The sequence below is a fragment of the Lepisosteus oculatus genome, chromosome 7, assembly GCF_040954835.1.
Source record: "Lepisosteus oculatus isolate fLepOcu1 chromosome 7, fLepOcu1.hap2, whole genome shotgun sequence".
Classification (NCBI taxonomy): domain Eukaryota; kingdom Metazoa; phylum Chordata; class Actinopteri; order Semionotiformes; family Lepisosteidae; genus Lepisosteus; species Lepisosteus oculatus.
Window position 1 is genome coordinate 19188668 of NC_090702.1, and position 22673 is coordinate 19211340.

At 35.8% G+C, this 22673-nt stretch overlaps 1 protein-coding gene across 10 annotated transcripts in view; it reads left to right on the forward strand.

Moving 5' to 3' along the window:
- Positions 1-421: 421 nt before the first annotated feature.
- The window catches only part of ppfia2 (PTPRF interacting protein alpha 2), a 299302-nt gene continuing 277050 nt past the window's right edge, over positions 422-22673 (forward strand). For all 10 annotated transcript variants that reach the window (XM_015352820.2, XM_015352825.2, XM_069192239.1 and 7 more), the window contains exons 1-2: positions 422-694; positions 20296-20550. In XM_015352820.2, the coding sequence (XP_015208306.1) occupies positions 20302-20550 (249 nt within the window). In that variant the 5' untranslated portion in view covers positions 422-694; positions 20296-20301. The remainder of the gene's footprint in view (positions 695-20295; positions 20551-22673) is intronic.

The following is a 22673-nucleotide window of genomic DNA, read 5'->3' on the forward strand; positions in this document are numbered from 1 at the left end:
GACATTACGCCCTTCTATCATTGATAAGATAGCAATATAATACTGGAAAATCCACGTTTCGTTTCTGCTATAACATTACATTGACTAAATCACTATATAGAAAGTATAAATAAAACAAAATCAATCACCAGATATACTATGCGAATCCTGCCAGTCAGAAATACCACATCTGGTGTACATGCTGTCTAATATTTGTACATCTCATAATCAACTGCACATGTGATACATAACTGCGAGCGAGGCATACAAAACCTTAATGGCAAATAATAAAAGCTAATTTTTTAATGTGAAAGACTATTTTATAAAATGCAATACGTTTTCCCGATGCTTCACAAAATTCACGGCTGCAACTTTAAGATCCATCTCCCCTCCTTCGGCACAAACAATGGTCTATACCCAGCTCTGCTTCCTAAAGCAGAAATTGTAACATGCCATTTTTTTAGCAATGGACATTTTTTGATAAAATGGCATCGATAAACTGGTCATTATTAAGTTTTTAAAAATGCCAGCTGTGGATTTCGAGTTTGCGTATCCCCAGATTATTGTCTTTTACATCGTTGCGAATTTATAGTGAAGGTTTCTTGTTGGATTGGGTACAAATGATCCTGGAGTGGGCAACTGTGTGATTCCATTAGCTCACGGAGACTGCGGTTGTCATTGATCTATTGAGGGAGCGGACGTTGAAGAATACATTGTAAGTAAGAGTGAATAGTATTTTCAAAACTGTGAAATATTTCGTGTGATTTTCCTCCACACAACCCAGTCTTAATTTCTGAAACCCTTCCCATGCAAGGTATCTCCAAGGTGATCAGTAAGACCGCTTGCACAGTGGTAAGGAAACTTCTTACAGATGTGCAAGGTAGTGAATGAATGGGCGATGCTTACGAGAATGCACATTTGACGGATAAACATTTTTTTTTCTCTGTGATGTGTGTCGATATGTATTACGTGAAAAGAAAATATTAAATGGTGATACCGTTAAAATGAAAGAGATGAAGAGTTAAAGGGAAGGGTGGGAATAATGATGTAATGCAGCTGAGACAATGGCCAAGGATTTTCCTTTAATTAGCATCGCTGCTTGAGAGATGTTACTACTTCAATAACTGATATAACGTGTGTAAATTAGAAAACAAGCAATAAATTAGCATGCATATAAACCTTTTACCACTCCTGTTTTTCGTTATTCTTGGCTGATGATTAATCGCGCTTCTGTGAAATGAATGTTCAAGCTATATATGCACAACCATACGTACTGTAGTACGCACGTGCCTGTGTGAAGCTGAATAATTAGAGCATTCACATTAAATTGTGTCCAAAATGACTTCCAAGAAAAATAAAATACACGTTTCGCAGTTTTAAAAGGATTTTTGTAACTTAACAGGTATGTAAGGAAGGCACATTGTCAGAGAAGGAACCCTGAAAGCATTTTTTTTTTAAATCAGGCAGAAAGATACAAAATAATGGTAGTTTACCAACACTTGCCCTGAATAATAATAATAAAAAAAACAGAACAGTTTTCAAATACTTTATGTTTTAGGTGAAAGCTGTTTGAGTTGTAACAGGTGTTGGCTTTGCTGTACCTATACAGCGCTCAGAATCAGAAGTGACAATTGCTGAAAATACATAAATTTTATAGCAATTTAAGGCACAGTAAAGTGATTTTTGTAAATCTGGCAATTTTATTATAACGCCAAGTAGATAAATACAAGCACAATTCCTGTTGGTGTAATTACACTTTCCTAAAATATTAAATTAGAATAGACTTTGTGGTTTAGAATTCTGTGAAAATAAAATGCATACAACAATATAAGGTCAAGTCTAACAACAGGGAAAAATGCATAATGTAGTATTATAATGTCAAATATTTTATTTATTCATGGCTTCTTTCATGTACACTTGATATTAAATCTGGAAAAAAAGTGGATATACCATACAAATTCTGCATTATCGATTAATTGCTTTTCTATAAAAATGAAATATTAATTACAATAGTATTATATTAATATGCTACGATGTCACTGGTTGTCAGGCAACGCATCAGAAAAGCCACACCGCCTCAGGGCCTATACAGTATAATTGTAGGCAATGATACCATTGTAGAGCATTAAATGTGTGTTGAACACTATTGCTCCTGGGAAGGAATTTTTCACATGACAAGAGCAGAGGAATCAAAGTTCTATTATGAAAGGTGGTCCTATTCGTAGATTGTTGTTCAATTTTATGTTTTGCCCAGTGCTGTATGTTTGATTTTATTATGGTTTATTATACTGATGACAATAGAAGAATTGCAGGATAAAACTCTGGACTCAGTGATGATTTGATTAGGGGTTACATTTTGTTCAAGAGCATTATAATACACATCAACACAAAAAGCAGTCTCAGACCCATGTCTTCTCGGAAATCTTTGCTTCTTCCTTTTTCCTTTTTTTCAGCAATAGTTTCCAGTCTCTTCATGCCCATTTAGACTATAATGTGTTGACGTATATTAGCATTTTATGAAACCCTCTCAACATCTACATTGGTGCAAGACATGATACTGTTGCACAGATCCAGTACTTAATTGTCAAGAGTGCTTTTTTATGGTAGGGCTCTATATGTCTCTCTGTACATGTTTGTGTTATGTGAGTATGTGTTTTTGTTGGCTGTCGTATGTATGTCTGTTTTTGGTGAAAGCAGAAAAGAATGTATGCAGGTGTGCCTTTTTAAAAAACCCCTTCTGGGTCAGTGCAAATGAGATCTGAGCTTGGTTTAATGCAATCTGTTTATGTGTGTTTTATTAAATCTTCATCGATTGATGGATTACACGACTGTGCTGCCTTGCGATAAAGTTAGTTAAGGCACTCCAAATATAAGGGTGGTTTACTATTACTATTGTTTAGACTTTCCATTCACCCAATATCAATTATGTGCTTATTATGATGAAACCTAAATTTCTCCTTCCACAAGACCCTCTCAGACACTATACTGCAAAGATATTTTTATAACTGTACAGTACAAGTGAATGTATTTTTTAATGCATCTACAGTATTTTTTATGTCTTTGATTGCCTTGCGAATTAGCAACTAAAGTATGAGAGCCTGGCTTGTTTTTCAGTCTGTCAGCATTTTTAAAAATGCAGTTTTCACGTGTATTTGGTAGAGACGTACAAATAATTTAAAACCAATTATATTTTTGAGAATGCAAAAATATCAGTTGTTTGGCTTGGGATCACAATATGATTTATACACACTAGCTTTCGTTTTTTTTTTCAATTTAAAGTTGAAAGATTTTTGTCAAATCTTATTTTTCTACTTCCTTATTTCTGTGTAATATGCACTGCAAATTTGACTTTGCACTTCAAATACTGAGAACACTAAGAAAGAGAAATTATATTTTGAATTCCCTTACAAATACAAAATGATGAAAATATTGTGGAAAAAAAGTGCACTCTGTTCATTTTCCTCAAACATTGCAACTGTTCAAAACAATTTTTGTGACAGATTATTCTTTCTGAAAAACACAGAAGAATGAGCTTTGGATAAAGAGTAAAAGACGCACATCTGCCAGTTAGTGCACATTCTACGTATACAAAACAGAAAGCTTAAGTAACCTGTTTTGGTTCCTTAATTCATTTATTAATCAGTGATGTAACTGTGGATTTTGTGCTATAGGAATTTTATAGTCAAGGGTGTTAAGAGAATTAGATTCCCATATTGGATTCTTCAATACTTGTACTTTTCCAAAGGATCTTTTCCAGGTGCTAAACACACGATTTCTGTCATTATATTTATTTTATATACAGTGTAGCACATTTTATTTATCTTGGATCCGTATTGCTTTTGTCAGTAAAGTGGCACACGGAATGGTTTTTATGTCGAATCATATCATAGCAGTGGGTTGTTTCCAAGTTCATTCTTGTGACTAAGCTTACAAACAAACAAAATTCAGTGACCATGGAGGCTAAATGGTCTTGCTAGATTATGAATTCAGAAGCTGTATTGAATAATGCAACTCACATGGTCACATGTTCAAACTCAACATTTGCCTTTTCTACCCATCACGTTTGGATGTGCGATCACATGAAATGGATGACATTTCTAAAGTACTGTATTGTAGACTAAATTAAGGGCGGTAAAAAACAGCAGCCACAAATTGGTGCATTACAGGGGTTGGTAAAATTATTAAATAAATTATCCAATCATGTACACAATCTAGGCCCTGATATTGGCTTGCTCTGTTTGCTATAAAAGATGAAGAATGTTCCCTCCTTAATTTAGTGAATACCAAATATGAATAGGTTGAAACCAAGACTGCACAAATAATTATTAACGTATTAACGCAGTTATACAACACGAAACATTACATAACATACTACAATTACACTGTGAACACGTACAGTATTTATAGGGCAGTGAATAACCAAAGTTCTGACTTCTACAGGCATAGAAAGATCTGCATTCTACCCTTGTAATCTAGACCGTAGGGTCGACAGCCTTTCAGAAGGGGCATGCCAAGAGTTAGCTCATTGCATTTATTTTTACAAAGTTGTGTTAGTCTCAATAGTTGCCTTACATACATTGTGATTAAAAAAAATTAAATATTAAAATGTGTTAATTTTAGATATTATTATATTAATATGCACCTCTTATCATTTATTGTGATCCTTCCCCTTGCTGAGTTCTCCAATCTTAGGCTAGTAACAGAATTTGAACTGCCTTGTGAGTCAAGGCACACTGGGCAACAATAAAATGTACTATTTTCACCACTGTAGTCATCACATTATTAAGGTCATGATTCAGAATCTTGGCACAGAGATTTTCCTTATTAAGAATACAATGTAAATATACCATGAGGTGGCCATTGCGAGCTGCAATGATCTTTTTATGAAGCATTTCTGGTTTCTGACCATAGCAGGGGTACTGACAATCAGTACAGAAAATATGTTCTTGATGTCAGTTCCGTATTCCTCAAAACGATTAATAAACATCTTAGCTGTATCTTCTCCTGTAGTTGTGCAATGCATGGGTTTTAGGCAGCACAGTTCTTCTCAATTTCCATCTGAGTCACAATATCTTGCAAGAATTGCTAATCGCTGTACAGTTGTTTAAATCCTCACAATCGGAGCAGAAACAGCATGGTCTATATGGATGAATACTTATCCATATTCATCTCTCCAAAAGGGCTGAAATGAGCAAACATCTAACTTTGCTTTCTTAGAAACTGTCATTTTGTCCAAAATGTTTGACTTTATACTTAAATGTGAAAAATATTATCACTGACACAGATTCCCTGCTTTCCTATGAATACAATAGGCTAGCCCCACTAAAAATAATGCAGTAAATAATCAAGTGAATATTTTTTCTACACCAAAGAGCATTCATGGGGTAGCATGAATTGCAGAACAGTAAAACATAGTTTTAATTGTTTTTTAACTTTATTTCTTCATGGCTTATTAGAATTATATTGCACGTGCCGATTTCATTGCATGTGCCATTAAAAATCCCTTTGCATGTCTACAATGACACGCTTGCTGTAGGTTGTCAACCCCTGATCTACACACTAAACACCTTACAAGGCAAAGAGAGAACCCACATCCTACAGTAATAAATAAAAAGGTTCTTAGCCAGGACTAAATCTCTCTCTCCCTAAAAAAAGCTGCTGGCAAATTAATGGGAAATAATTTCCGCATTCTACACAAGGCATCACTAAAGTAGGAGAGATGTTGTTAGCATGCTTATTCCACAGTGAAAGAAATGAGCATTTCCAAAAATAAACAAAACAGCAACCCATTTTAATAATAAAGCTACAAATTTTATATTTAAATCTTTAGCTTTTTTATGGTTTAGGCTACCCAGACAGCGTAGAGGTAAAATCACAGTACAGTCTTCTTGTGATGATAATGCCTGTTGTTCCTTTCCACTCTGTCTGTTCCTTTATTTGTCTTGTACTGAAACTTATTTTGTTCCTTGACTAATCTCATGAAGGTCTTGTAATGGTGTGCTCATTGTTAAATATTGATGTTATAATATGGACAATTTAGTGACTTAAGGTTAAGGTAACATAGCCTGATTTAACTATTAGTACTGTTCATTTGATCTTCTGTATCTTCTTGCCTCATGGCTCAAGGACGGCTATGTAGATACTGTAATTAAAAAATATCCAGTGTTGCGAAACTTCAGAATAAGGCAATCAACTGAAGGCCACTTTCCACAACAGTATTGCATAGGTCTATCCATCCATAGACCTTGGATGGTATAACAGTCCATCACAGTTACAAACGTGCATAAACTCATTCCAGGGCTAATTTTCTCAGAAGACAATTAACCTTCCAGTATGACGGTGAACTGTGGGAGGAAACCAGAGCACCCAGCACAGAGGGAAAACATAAAAACTCCAAGCAGATAGCACCCCAGGTCTGGTATTGAACCCAGGGCCCCAATGCTGTGCTTTAGCAGAGCTAACAACTGTGCCCCTGTGCTGCCCTAAATATTTTATAGGCATTTAGCAAACTCATGCTCTAAAATAGGTAAGTAGATTGCAGGAGTATACTACTCTGCAGGGTACCTGTGGAATGGCTTCAAGGAAAATGATTATTTCAGGGGCTAATTGTTGAATTTTAATTTGATAGCTCTGATACTGTTCTACACCAGACCAATTTATTTGTCAGTTCACCATCCTTCAATACACAACTCCATTCTCTGGTGACTGTAATCATTTTCTTACATTATAGCTATTATCATGGACTCACTTGCTCCTCAGCACACACTGTGTTTATACTCCAAATATCCCAAAACCAAAAGTCAACGGGATTAAGGTTGTTGTGAGCAAAGTTCTCATAATATACATGTAACATTACAGGCTGTCATATGGAACAGTTTTAAGGTTTCTGGACTTGTAACTGGAAAATTGTGAGACACTGCTGTTGTACCTTTGACTGCAGTACTTCACTCAGATTGTTCGAGCAAAGTACTCAACTGTATAAATGGGTGCAGATATAAATTATTTTGGATAAATGTGTCAATTAAATAAATTAATAATATTGTTAGCATAGAGCAGACTGTATCCCTTCAATAGACAATTTGGATGAAAAATGTTGCATATTAGAGGTTCTAATATAAAAAGCACCTATAACAACACAGAAAAAGATAAATTACAGGGCTTTGCAAAGATATCCATCCACTTTCAATGTTGTCCCATTTTGTTGAATTAAAAATTTGTAAAGTGAATTTTTCATAAAAATGCATTGCTCAAACTGAACAGGTTCATCACTGAAATGTCAGCAAAAACTGCAAAGAAAATATTAAAAACTAAATTGTGTTGATTGCATGAGTATTCAACTCCTGAGGCAATACTTTCCAAAAGTTCCTTTGGCTACAATTACAGCTGCAAGTCTTTTCAGATAAGTGTCTCTGCGTGCTGCAGTTTTTCCCCTTTCTTTATCAGACTTGCTCATGCTCTGTCAAGTTGGTTAGGTGCATTTGATGGAGAGCAATTTTCAAATCATGACACAGATTTTCGACTGCTTTCTTATTTTGTGCATGTTAAGCCATTCCATTGTAGTTTTGACCATATGCCTTCTGTAATTTTTCTGCTGAAAGATGAATTTGCATCCAAGTATTAGGTCTTTAGCAGATTGAATCAGGTTTTCCTCTAAAATGTGTCTGCTTCATCCATTCTCCCTTCAGTCTTGACAAACTTGAACCTGATGAAGAGAAGTTACCCTGTAACATAATACTGCTAAAACCATGTTTTCCTGTAGACATGTCTGATCATAATTGGTTTAATAATTGGGTAAATTAAATCTATATTATGATGTTGTTATGGATTAAGTTTGAATATCTTTGAATTTCTCCTTTTAAAAATTGGAATAATACTTGGAAGTAGTTTTTGGTGGAAAGAAGCTTGATATTCATGGCTCTTAAATGAAAACTAACTTCTTCGAGTAAAGGAATAAGATCAGTCTGACTTATTTTTAGAAGATTAAATGTTGTCATTTGTATTCCTTAAAAGGGGCAATGTGACTGTAAAAAGCTAATCACATTGACTGCATTGAAAAAAATGTCCCTTTTTTCCAATTGTTTAGTTTCTGAATTTCACCTTTAAATTATAAAAGTAAAAAGCATAACAAAAATGGCCCTTTCAAATGTGTATACAGAATTTCAATTTGACCTGAAAAAAAGTGAATAAGGAACAGAGTTCAAAATAAATTTGATTTTAAGACTTAAAAAAAAAGCAACGGGCACAAGGCAGGATACGCCCTGGATGGGATGCCAGACACAAACACACACACTCATACCAGGACCATTTTTTCCAGAAATAATAAAACCTAATAAAAAGTAGAAAATTGGAATTAGTTTTGAAAGTTTCCAAGCAAATCCCTGCACACTTGCTGTAAACAATGTCACTAAACTGCAGGTGAACTACAAAAAAAAACGAGGATCTTAACCACAAAGTTTGGAGTCAATTGGCAAAACAATTTTGTAGATAAGTTATGGTGTTATGTGGTGCATTTCACTAAGAAGGTGATGAAACATTATAGGCATTAAAAGTTACAAGATAGCCATTAACAGAGACAGTAGTGATCTGAGTTTTGTGAATACTGTGGCAGTCAAGTTGTCATTGTGATTTATGCAGGAATCCCATTTCTCTGAATATTAACTGTACTGTCAATAGAATTACACCTACTAAGTTTTGATATAATAAATCGTAACTTTAGTAACTTTAGTAAGTGTTGAAGCTTTATTCAGTTTTTGTAATGACTTCATAGAGTGCACACAGTTTTTGTAATGACTTTTAAAATTACACTTTTCTATTTCCTGTTTTACTTTTATCAAGAAGGTTGCTCTGTTTAAATGTAACCTCTTAATGGAAAGTAAATTTTGGTATTAACATACTTTATGTTGGTACTTATTCATAACATCAACATAGCATATGTTAACGGTATTAGTTTAAGAACTGTGAATGTAACTATGAGTTCAACAATAGCTTCCTTGGTTACAGAAGTTATTTGAGAAATATCTCCTACTTTGAAGGTATTCCAGAAACATTTTTGTGGATATATTTTTTATTGTTTAAAGAAATTATAAGATTATGACACAACAAAAAAACAAAGTGTTTACACTAATACACAGTTGTAGTTTGAATGACTTTTCTGGCACAATGTTTAGTTATAGCAGTAGATTGCATGAGTTTACTTTGGTTTTTAGGAATCAATCGGCATATTAGGAGTCTTCACAAGGATTTAAAACACATAGAATACATTAATTGATACATAAAAATAATATGTACATAAAAAAATCCAAATATAAAGCAGATACAGGAAAGATACATAAAAATAAGGATACTACTGTTAGAATACCGTTAATTACACTAACTTCCTAATCAGTCTCATTTACATAATCAATGTTCAGGCACTCCTAAGTAATTACTGCTGCTTCAAGTAATTAAATTCATCATAACGTATTAATATAACAATTTCATTCTTGAGAAGGTGAATTATATTCATCCACAACTGTGAATTCGTAAAGAAAGATGGGGAACACCTGATTGGGTCAGTTGCAGTACTGTCCAATCTGTGCTCTTCTGGCTTGGTGCCACTCCAATCCTTAAGTAGCCGAGGTATCAGGAAGATCAGAGATGCTGCTGTCTCTCTACAGTCGATTGTCTCAAATGGATTGTCTGGGTTAATGTTGAGCTGAACTGGGACAAGGTCTGTGCACAGGGTGGTGACTGCTCAGTTGGGGCAAGTAAGACAAAATGGGGACAAACTCGGTTTGCTCTTGGTGTAGCGGCTAATGCTGAATAATGCTATATTCAGGCATGCCAATGAAACTGGGACAAAGTCTGTGCACAGGGTGGTGACTGCTCAGTTAGGGCAAGTAAGATAAGTAAGGCAAGTAAGACAAAATGGAGACAAACTCGGTTTGCTCCTGGTGTAGTAGCTAATGCTGAATAATGCTATATTCAGGCATGTCAATGAAAAGTCCAACCGTATTTCTCTGTTGATCAACCAAACACATGGTGGTAACTACAGTAGCTGGTCTCAAGGTCCTGCTACAGGCTAAACCTCGGGCACAATTCTGTCTTTGTGTATGGGTTCACTGCCTAACTTGGCCCTTGGGTTAAAAGTTTAAGTCCCAAAGTTCAGACAAGTGTGGCAGGCATGTGGTTCTGTTGTCAGTCAGTCAGCCAAGCTGGTTCAGTGGAGAGAGGAGGTACAAAGTTAGAGGAACCACTTTTTATGTGGGGAAAATACAGTTAGTGATTGGTAAAGAAGTCAGCAGGTAGGAGACAGGAAACAGGCTGTTTGGTTCAGGCACACAAAGATTATTAGATATCTTTAATAACTCTTAATTCTAAGTGAAGTAATACACTACACAGTGTACCCTCTGAAATAAACTACTAAAATAATCTAACAAAGGCCCGATCAGCAGCATTATAAAACTTTCCCCAACCAACCTCATCTCAGTACATCTCATTTTCTTACCGCTTATTCCTGCTGAGAGACACAATATTAACAGGTTGAGCAGAGCAGACCAGACTTCCCTTTCCCCAGCAACAGTCTCCAGCTCTTCCTCAAGAGACTCCCAGGCATTACCAAGCAGCTGAGAGATATAATCCCTCCACTGAGTTCTGGGTTTGCAAAAGGGTCTCTTTCCAGTGGGCCGTACCTGGTACAGCTCCAGCAGGAGGCACTGTGGTGGGCATCCATACCAGATGCTCGAGCCATCTCAACTGCCTCGGCTATGACTCCATTTTAAGGTCCTGCCTGATTGCCTCGCTTCTCACCCTGTCGTAGAGAATAAGCCCAGCAGCCCTATGGAGAAATATAATTTTTGCTATTTGTCCCTGCAGTGGTGGTCCAAAGGGCGACCAGAGGGTGTGTTACAACTACAGAGGGATCACACTTCTCAGCCTAGGGAATTCCTAGGGAATTACTGATGCTGCATGTAAATTCAAAACTGACTGTGAGGGTAATAATAAGGTGGACAGGTTCTGATAACATAAGAATTAGAACACCACATAATTTGATTTTGGAACTTGTATATACAACCTAAATTTATTTGCTTTCAATCCCTGGATCATTTTGAGTAACTGATACACACTCACATATGATTTGTAGATTATATGGGGGATGCTGGGGGAGCAATTAACATCTTTAATACAATAAAGATAACAAAGCATGGTCAATTCAGAAAAGATAAGATACTGTGCATTGCCCTCCAAAAGTATTGGTACAGTGTGGGTTTAAACTGTGACACTATAACACTATAAACTCTAATGATTTCCCCAAAATAAACTATAACTCACAATAACTATTTTTAATAATGTCTGTTTAGTTAACCTTGGCTCAATAAAATTGATAGTGTTGAACCTCTTTATTTTGAAGAAGCAAAAGGGTAGGTGCAATTGGCTGACAGATGTCTCTAGTTGGGTAAGCAGGCAATCATAAAAGAGCTGTGCACATACTACTAAGCTCTTTTTTTATCTAAGTGTTTGGAGTATGTACTCAGTAGTATGGATGAAAACTACACTTTAGAAGATAAAAACTATCACAAAAAATGGGTATAGTGTAGCTAAATCAACAAATTGGAATGTACTACAGAAACCATCTACAAAAGTTGAGTCAACAAATTCTCAGGGTTGTCCAGGAAAATCTTAAAACAATTGTCAGCAAAATCATGAACATACTCCTGTGTATAAGGGTGAAGATATCAAGCTCACAATTCACTGAAGATTAAGATCGCGAAATTGCAAAATCCCCAACTTATCAACCACTCATCAGCACCAAGAACAGAAAAAAAAACAGATTGTACTTTTCTCAGAAGTTTGGGAATAATGCTTTATAGACAGATGATATCAAGATTAATGTTTCTATAACTTTGGTAAAGGTTGCAGTGTGGAAAGAAAGTTGGAACACCACCTCATTCATGAAACATGGTAAAGGTAATGTCAGTCCCTTGGCATGCATGGCCACCTCTCAATTAAGTTAACAGATTTATTTTACCTACTTATGTAAAATGCCTCCATAGTTATTGAGAAGTGCTTCACCTTTAAGCATGACAATGATCCACAACATACTGTATGGCCAGTGCAACCAAGAATTTCCAAGATTTAAAACCATTTGAGCATGCATTTTACATTAAGTTTGCTGAAATACAGCAGGATGTCAAAGGGGCTGTAGCAAAGGCTTGGCAAAGCATGTTAAAGCAAAACATTTTCTTGAGCTTAGAGGTTTGAAGACCACAAACATTTATCATGGCCACAAAAGAATATGCAACAAAATACTGATTTTTAGTCTCTGAAATTCAATTCATATCCTAAAACATAGGGTTATTTAAAACCTGAAACAGAGTATTTTTGTTCTGATTTGATCAAATGTGTACAGGGAATTACCCCAAAATAAAACATATATTGTACTTGTCAATCATATTGATTTCATAATCACAAATATAAATTGCTTGAGTGTAAAGCAAAAATTACAGTTTTGACTTTGCTGTCCTAATACATTTGGTGGGCAATGTACCTGTCAAATATAATGTAGTAAGTTCAGGATATTTGTACGAAGAATGTAAGGCATAAATATGCCACTGGTAAAAAAATAATGAGAAAGTGCACGGTGGGAGAGAGATTTAGAAGCTGTGCTATGTTCTTCACTATCAGCATCTAGGCATAGTACAGAAGTAATCAAAGAGGTAAATAGGGTCTCGGATACATATCCAAAAGCATAGAATACAAGACAAAAAATGCCATAGATGAATCATATCTGGATTGCTGTATACATTTCTGCTCCTCACAAAAAAAATATCCTTATGAAGATAATAGTAATACTAATGCTCCACATTCAATTTCTATTTAAATGCTATATGAATACAACAGTATATTTTTTTTTAAAATGATACAGTATAGCAACTTTTTAAAAAGTTGCTATACTGTATCATGCAGTAGGTTACAAAGATATATTGCACAACTGGAGATGCTGGGATCTGGCATTCCTACATTACTATGATAGTATCTCAAATTGTTTAAGAATAGCCAATTGAAGTGGGTAACAAAGTATTATATTTTAATTAGACTGTATCTAAAACTTACATTTAAGTTTATAAATAGTCTTAAAAATGTATTGCTGTAACTGTGGCATGTTTTATATCACACTTCAGTTAGCTTTTATTGACATACAACTAGTCATCACCCTTTATCCATGTTTTTAGCACATCAGTGAATTCTGTTTGACATAGGAAGATATAATTTTGCTTGACCACCTGACACTTTGAAAACACAATTGTGCTTTACTCATACATAACACTCACATTAGTAAAAATATATAAGATTGTCGATGTCAGTTGAAGTCAATGCTGCTATAGTGTTAAATCAATGGATTTTGCGTCTCCTAATTGCCACTGTTTTTAAAAGTGCATTGACACCCATGAAAATCTCAAATATTTCAATGTGAAATGATTAAGGCTACAGTTTTAATCTTTATACAGACCAACAATCCACTTATATACAGTTCAATGCGAAAGTACTCAGACACTTTCTTTACATGCCTTTAAATTGCAGTCATGACTTTAATTTTTTTAAATGATGTTATATATTTAACCTACTCTACCCCTTCATTACAAGAAATAAAAAGAAAGAAGTTAATAGGTAATATGAACAAAACTGGAAAAGTCATAATTTCATACTGTACAGTAAGTATTCAAGCCTTTTGCTGTGGCGAATTTAATTTAGGTACATAAGATTACCATAGCGAGCCACACAACTGAGTGGCCTCTGTGAGTAGTGATAGTGGTTCGCATGATTCCAGAATAAATACATCGACCTTTGTAAGATTGGTCAGTCACATAGTGAATTTCAAGCAAAAAATCAATCTTGAAGACTAAGGAGCCTTCAGTACAACCCAGGACTTAAGCTGAAAAGCACAAATTAAGAGAAAGTTATAAAAATATTAAAAGACACGTACTATCCCTTTGAAGAAAGAGATGTCAGTCATTAAGAAGTGCAAGGTTTAGAGTACTACTAAGCACTGTCTAGACCAGGTTGTCTCCACAGTGGGCAAGGAGGAAAACGGTTAAGAGATGGCATTGTGAGACCAACAGTGACTTTAAAAAAGCTGGAGTTCAAAGGCCTGTATGGTTGAAAAAAGACACAATTCAAAATGCTACATTTAGTCCAAAGAACACAGCACATCACTCATTCATCCTCAAACCTATTGTTAAGCATGGTGGAGGCACCATGCTATGTGACTGCTTTTCATTGCTGTGTCAAGACAAAGGTGAAAATGGATGGAGCAAAGTACAGGCAATTTGTAGTGGAAAATGTGCTTCAGTCTGCTAAAGACCAAAAACTGTTAAGAAAATTAACCTACAGTATCAGCAAGCTAATCTTTTTGAGAATCTGTGGAAGGACCTGAAAATTGCTGTGCATAAGCGATCCTCAAGCATCCTGAGGGAAATTGAGCAAATGTGCCATAAAGAATGGACAAAAACAATGCATCACATCAGGGACCTACACAAAAAGACTTTAATTTTATTAATTTAACTTTAATTGCTGCCGAGTGTGCTTCCACCAAATACTGAGTTAATGGGTCTGAATACATACGCAATCAACATATTTCAAATTTAACTTTTACTTACCCTTGAACTGAAACTCAAAGTCTTCAGTTTGAGTATCTAGGTTTTGAGTGAAATGTTATGTTTAAAAAAATGTGTAGGTATCATTTTGTAATTTCACATATTCAGACAGCATAGGGAGGATTAGAATTGTTTGCAAGGCACTGTATAAACATATGTAACGTGCTAGAGTTCCAGTCCAAACCTTAGAACATGTACTGTCAACACAAGGTGCCGTACATTTAATTAAGATAATCATGAATGTACAGCTCTTTTTACAGTTTCACTGTATTGAAGTGCTAATGGTCACTGCTTTTAGTGTCATCATTATCAAACGTTTTGTGCCCATTAGTCTCATGCTATTAAGAACTTGGCAGCATATTTTATGAAGTGTCTTGCAGGCCTAAATGACTAAGAAAAAGAGGTACTTGATGTTTAATAGGCTACATTCCACACCAAAACACTTTTACATTTGAACATCTGAAGATAACATCATAATACCAAATTAGTAACTGTCTTCATCCTAAATCTCCCATTCTCATTAAATGTGTGTTACGTGCGCATAAGGAAGTCTACTGTTTAAAATTATCACCCATTTGGATTGTAGTATTCATGTGATTAATATAGATACATTTTGCTTACTGTAAATTCACTACTACCTTATGTGTGAAATTCCATTTGTTTGCAGGGCTTTAAGAATCTCCCTAGATATCAGTTAATTCTCTGCAGTGCTCACAATATTATTCATCTCTAATTTGAATTTATGGTTGTATAATTGACCTATCTAAGAGGAAAGACATTTAGTGGCACTTTTTAAGATATGATTTAGGAAAGACTTGACAAATTTGCTGTCAGAACAATGCATAAGTCAAATATATGACTATCTTGATTGTGATAAATGTTTTGTCATAATGAGGAATTTAGCATTCAAGAATGATGATGAATTTGAAATTCTCACTAAGAGGTTTTATAAATTAGGGAATTAACTCAGAGATAATGTACCTGCAGCAAAAAACAAGGTGAAAATGCTCTCTTGTTCCTATGCTGATGTCATGCATGTGCTCATGCAGAAGGCTGATATTTATAAAACCAGCATGAAAGTTTGGTTGGAAAACGGGACAATTCCAGTATATGTGGAGGTCTCATTTTGATGCGAGAGAGCTGTAGCACGTTTTGCATTTTATGCTCTTAAAAAGGAAGAATGTCAATAATTTTGATTCTGTATGGGAAACTCGAAGAAGTTCTAATGATAAATGTACACAACAATCAGTGAAACATAGAATTTGTTCAGAAAAAAAAATGTGTGATAACAGTATTACCACCTCGGAGCTTGATTTCTTCAGTCTCAGAGGATAAGCAAAACTAGGGCTAGTGTTTACTAGGATCTCCAAGGACAACCAGTTTACTGCAAAATGAACCACATTGTTGAAAACAATCCCATGGTGCTGTTCATTAGACTGAGGGTTAATACCAATAATACATGGTATCATGTCTAATTCCACTCTGGACTTCAACAACCTGGTGTACCTAGAAGTTCACCCTTAATTCAAATGGTTATTTCACCTGTCCTTCTGTGTGGTGGTGTTGAGATGGGACAGGGGTCAGGTGGCTGCTGCATGTCACATACTGTAGGTGAGTACAGCATGTCAGTGGTGGATAAAGTAGTTCTCATTTTTAAGTAAAGTGTTTTTTATCTAACAAGTGTATCTTATCAGTATATTACCACATCAGTCCGAGTTGAACATCCATGATTTAACCTTTTTTTTCTGATGGCTTAATGAATCATTTATGTGGTGCTATAGGTGTAGAATGCAAATATCATATTTGAAATGAATTACTGAATGAAGAGGGTCATTAAAATGTTGGAAGTCAACCATGACCATAGCTAGAATTAAGCTGGCAGGTGTGATTTTCAAGTAGGATCTCAACTAGGCCGCATAGTTTTCACAGTCTGAAACTGTACTAAAGCAGTTTAAAAATGGCTAAAATTGAGTGATGACTAAGATTATTTATTGGGAGATTTAAAGTGAAGGATTAAAAACAGTATATAAGCCATTTTCTGTGGACATTTAGTCTCGTTTATTGAAATAAAACAAGAGTTAAACATATATTCCTTTGTTTGTATTAAATTGTTCAATGTGTAAAGAGGGTAAATGATTAAACCAAAAACAAATTTACTTAATATTACTTAGTATTATTTGCTGTACTGAATTCCCTTAATTTCTACTTGTGAATAATAATTGTGACCTCTTATATAAGGAAAAAAATCCTCCCAAACAAAAGACACACTTCCCCTCAAAGTTACAAAAGCATTACACGTAGATCTTTCTTTTTCATGCATGAACAAAATCCATGGTAAAAATTAAAGGGCAATGTGAAAGAGTGTGTACGAAGAAATCAATGTATTTCTTCTTTCTTACCTCAGGGAAGCAGCTTATTCTTGCACACATCTAAGGGACATAAGCCTGTGCATGTCTTCATTACACTTCAACTACTATCTTCCCCTGAGCTGTTTATCTGAATGCTGTGGGTTTTAAAAGGACAGGAAAGAACTTCTAAACATGGGAAAGGCACAATTGTCATTATGGCAAGGTAGCCTCTTTCGCTCTGTGATTGCCCGTTGTTACAGTTTAATTAATGGAAATTATACTGTTGTCCAGCTGTGTCAGATTTTGAGGAGAAAAAATATTCTAGTATTCCATATCTCCGTAAGTGAAAAGGTAAGGGGTATTGCATCTAATTTTAAGCATTTTCAATCCTTGTATTTATCATTATCTTGATATCTTTCTAAAGATATTTTTTCATTGATTTATTTAATTCAGTTCAATTATTTTTTATCATTAAAAATTATTATATAATTTAAAAAACACTATATAATTAAAATATATATAATATATATATATATCACACACCTGAAGAAGGCTCCACGGCCGAAACGTTGTGTTTTCTTTCTTCTTTTTTTCCAGCATGGAATAAACCTATTACTTGTTCCATATATATAATATATAATTATATAAAACATTATATAATTTAAAAAAAGGAAATAATGACAGTATTAATCCATCCATCCATCATGTCTTCTGTGTGTTAGTACTCCATGCAGATCTCTGTAGACCAGTAAATTCCTCCTAAACGATAGCTATATCCACGATGTCCCTCTTGGATCCATGGCAATGATGCAGCATCCAACTCATATGGTACCCAGCCCGGGTGCCATCCAGACATGTGGGGAGGAGAATAGGATAGTTTGGTCTGAACAGATGTATCTACCTGGTGGGCCAACATCGAGACACACAATGGCATGTACAGCAGCACCAGCAGCCATGGTTGCTGAAGGCTATAATGTAAGTTGTGAGTACGCTAGGCTGAAGTAATAGGTCTTCAGTCTGAATTTGAATACTGAGATTGACTCGGCATCCCGTACATGGGGTGGGAGACTGTTCCATAAGCTAGGGGCCCTGTAACTAAAGGCTTTACCACCAACTGTTATTTTTTTAATTCATGGAATATGAAGAAGACCTGCATTCTGTGATCTAAGCAGGGAACTTGGATGGTAAACATAAATCAGTTCCATTAGATAGACAGGTGTTTGACCTCTGAGAGCCTTGTAAGTAAGTAGAAGGATTTTGATTTCCTGTACCTGACAGGAAGTCAGTGAAGAGAGCTAAGTATGGGGGTTATATGGTCATACTTTCTGCTCCTAGTAACAATTCTAGCTGCTGCATTCTGAATTCGCTGTAAGGTTTTGAAAGAGTAGTGGGTGCTCCCTGATAGTAGGGCATTGCAGTAGTCTAACCTGCTGTATACAAGAGCATGTATTAATTTCTCTGTGTCTTCAGTGGAGAGAAACTGCCTTAGTTTTGCAATATTTCTTAACTGTAGGAAACATGTTTTAGATACACTTTTAACATGAGAGCATTAAATGAGACCCTTATGTCTAATATGAGTCCTAGGTTACATGCTAAGTCTTTGAGGCAATTTTTTAAATCCACTGAGTTAAGTGCTGAAGTTATAGTAGTCCTATCAGTATTGTTGCCTCCAAACAACAGAACCTCAGTTTTATCAGAGTTGAGTAACAAAAAGTTTTCACACATCCAAGTCTTTATTTTATTAATGCAGTTAACTCAAGTGATAATAGAAGAGTTGTCGTTTGATGTAAATGAAATGTATATTTGAGTGTCATCAGCATATGAATGAAAGTTAATATTATGTTTCTGTATTATCCTACCTCGCTGCAGCATGTAGAGAGAGAACAATATTGGTCCCAGCACTGATCCCTGTGGTACCCCAAATTGAACTGGTGACATTGACGAAGCAGTACAATTATTAGATATTTGAACATAATGAAAACGATTACTTAAAAATTAAGTAAACTACTTAAGGATGGTTCCAGATAAGCCAACCTCAAACTCAAGCCTGTGTAACAAAACAGAGTGGTCAACCATGTCAAAGAAAGCACTAAGATGTAGAAGCACAAGCACTATTGCATTCTCCGTGTCAGTAGCTAACAGAATATCATTTACGACTCTTGTTAATGCAGTTTCAGTGCTGTGGCCTGGGCGGTCACCAGACTGAAATTTCTCAAGTATATTATTTGAATCCAGATATGATTGAAGTTGGGCAACAACTATTCTCTCAAGAATTTTAAATAGAAATGTGACGTTTTTGTTAAGAACTTGTGGATCCAAATTTGGCTTCTTAAGGTGAGGTCTAACATCAGCTACCTTAAATTGATCAGGTACAACGCCTGATGCAAGGGACATGTTCATTATACTAATTATAGGTCCTGCCAGTACTTTGAGGGAATCTTTGACTAGCTGAGTGGGGATAAGATCTAGCGGACAGGTGGTTGACTTTGTCTTAATAATTTATCGAGTTTTTGTTCATTAACTAACTGAAAAATACTATAGAGGTGCTCATATTGTTTCTGTACTAGACTTCTTTGCAGCCTATTTAATTGTGTTTGAAGTCTGATGGTGTTAATTTTATCGTTAAAGAAGTTAATGAAATCGTCACTACTAAAGTTAGATGGTGCTATAGAGTCGGTCTTATTTGTTAGATTTGCTATTGTCTTAAATAGGTAGCAAGGGTTATTTTTTATTGCTTTCTATAAGTTCAGAGTAGTAAGCTGAACAAACTCTATACAGGGCTTTCTTATATTGTTGCAGGCTATCAGTCCATGCCGACTTGAATACTTGCAAACCAGTAGACCTCCATTTGTGATTTATCACTGGAATTCACTCTGTGCACAGAACAGGACACTGGAAAGCTTTTACACTTGTGTGATTCTAGAGGAACATATGGTGTAATATTTGTAGAAAGACATACTGGGATGGGTGGCACAGTGGTTAGGATTGCTGCCTTGCAGCCCTGAGGCCCCGGATACAGTTCTGGACCTGGGGTGCAAACTGTGCATAGTTGGTAGTTGGCCCCATGTTTGCGTAGTCTTTCCTCTGGGTGCTCTGGTTTCCTCCCACAGTCTAAAGAAATACAGGTAGGTTTACTGGCTTCTAGAAAAATTAGCCTGGGTGTGAGTTTCTATGTGTTTGTCCTGCAATGGATAGGTGTCCTTCCCAGCCTTGCACCCATTGCTTGCCAAGACAAGCTCCAGCTCCCCCGGGACCCTGTATTAGATAAAGCAGTTAGGAAATAGAATGATCTGTTTAACAGCTTACCGCATCCTAGTGACTTGATCTTTTCACAGTGAGAAATGATGTGTGAAGTGATGCCGACCATTAACGAAGACACCCCCATTAGTCAGAGGGGCTCTCAGAGCAGCGGCTCCGACTCGGACTCCCATTTTGAGCAGCTGATGGTGAATATGCTGGATGAACGTGACCGGCTGCTGGACACACTCCGAGAGACACAGGAGAGCCTGGGATTGGCGCAGCAGCACTTGCAGGATGTCATCTACGACCGGGACTCCCTCCAGCGCCAGCTCAACTCTGCACTGCCTCAGGTAGGAGAGAAAACTGCCCTTTTTTAACATTATTTCACATTCCTCCCTTGCTTTTATTCCACTCTTTTCTCTTGACTTGGGAAAGAGTTGTAGATATCACCTAACAGGATGTTGAACAGGACAGGATGTTGGGGATATACTTTAAAATTGAATATACCTAAGAATGTATGTCCCAACTGCTGGTGGAGTGTTACTACTATCTGGTGTCCACCAGATATGGATTAACAAGTTTCATTTTGTGTGGTACTAGTGGACAGACATTGATAAGCAATATTCCTGTTCTAGCTCATTGTTTTAATCTTTAAGTGTACATCATATAGATAAGCTACGGTAAGTACTGAAAAGGGAAATGCCGAAGACTGTGCACCATAAGGTATTTAATTCTTCACAGGATTCTAGGGTAGTTCAGTCAGTACAGTGAATGAGAGCCCATTTTGCTCATTTGATTGCCTGTACCTTAATGATGTAATAATTAATCAAGGTGTTTTTTATATGATCACCTTGAGTCAGTTTCCCTAATTGGATAGGGATCTTGTGCCAGACTTCAACAATCCCTTATTTTCTGTTCTTAATATTTCACTCATGTAATGCACATATTTGTATTAACCTGTAGGTAATCTTGGAAAAAACTTCTGATCTAATTTGGTGAATGCCTCTTAAGATTTATCTAACCAAGCGTTTTGTTGATCTTTCTTTTTGCTTATCCACATTAGTAGAGGAAAGACATAAATAAGCTTGTATATCAATTAAGTAGTGTTTGTTCTAGTTCAGTAACTCCTATTTTATATCAAAAATGCTTTTTTCTCTTCTGCATTTTCTGTACTCACAGGTTAAATTTCGATTTGAAAGCCTTCATTGCTCTGTTCATGTTTGTGCTTATCTTTGCCGTTTCCCTTGCAATACATATCTTAGGCCGTTCAATATTTTGTTATCGAAAGTCAAGCAGCCATAAGATGTCTGGTGTTTGGGTAATGCATTTGTGTCTATCCTCAATGAAAAAATAATCCTCTTATTTCTGAAACACGAGAAACTTTGATGTAGGACAGTTCCTTTGCCAAGCCAATGGACTTCACTGTGTAGCACAAAATAACTATACTTGGATAACAATACATTGAGGAGTGATTCAAACTCACAGGGTTGTAACACTTTTGCAGAAGCCAAATTAACAGCTGGAATGAAGTGCATTAAAGGATGATTAAACTCCATTACTTTGCCTCTTGGTGAAAGATACAGTGGTATTTCAAGAAACAAAGTAAATTGGGGTCTGCTTAGCAATTTACAATGAAACCAGCAGTGCTGGTGCACCATCATTTATCATTTATTATTGATACTAACTTTCCAATTGTCATTCTTTTTGATGAAATAATACTTGGCTATCTGTAATACTTGTATATCAAACCCACTGGTTGTGGCTTTCAAGTAAATAATTTCAAGAATTTCTTTTTAGTGGTGAAGCCTTTAAACACCATTTAAATAAACAGCTAACTGAGCTGTGTCACATGAGTCAGCTGATTCATCACACTGAAAGCCACTTGCCTGTGTTAAATCCCTCACTAAACATTTCATCTTGTTAACAGATAATGCTTATTCTCTTCCAAGTTGATCAACTGTACTTGGAAATTAAGAACAGGTGTTTAAAATCTCAAAATATTTGGTCATAATTATCATTGTGCCCTTCACAATGTTGTTGTCTGTAAAGAGTAGCTTTATTTGTTAAAAAGTAACCAAATTAAAATGATAGTTCAGGTGGGTAGCTGCGTCAGCATGCGTAGGCTGCAAAGGAACAAGTTATAGGTTTATTCCATGCTGAAAAAAAGAAGAAAGAGAACACAACGTTTCGGGCATGGAGCCTTCTTCAGGTGTGCCTCTGTTACCTTATTACATTTCTTTACTAGTACAGTATAGAATAAACAATACAGCTTTCTGTTCACTTACATTTTTGAGTGCAGGCTGCTTCCCGCTGGGACTCATTGTTGTTGAAATGTGCCTCTTGACCCTTTTTTACAACTGCAACTCTCACATCTTAGATTACACAATAAATATAAATTATTTCCATAAACTTTATATATAGTATGGTTTATAAAAAAACATTATTTTGAATGCAAGTGTCTGTTACAGTGAGT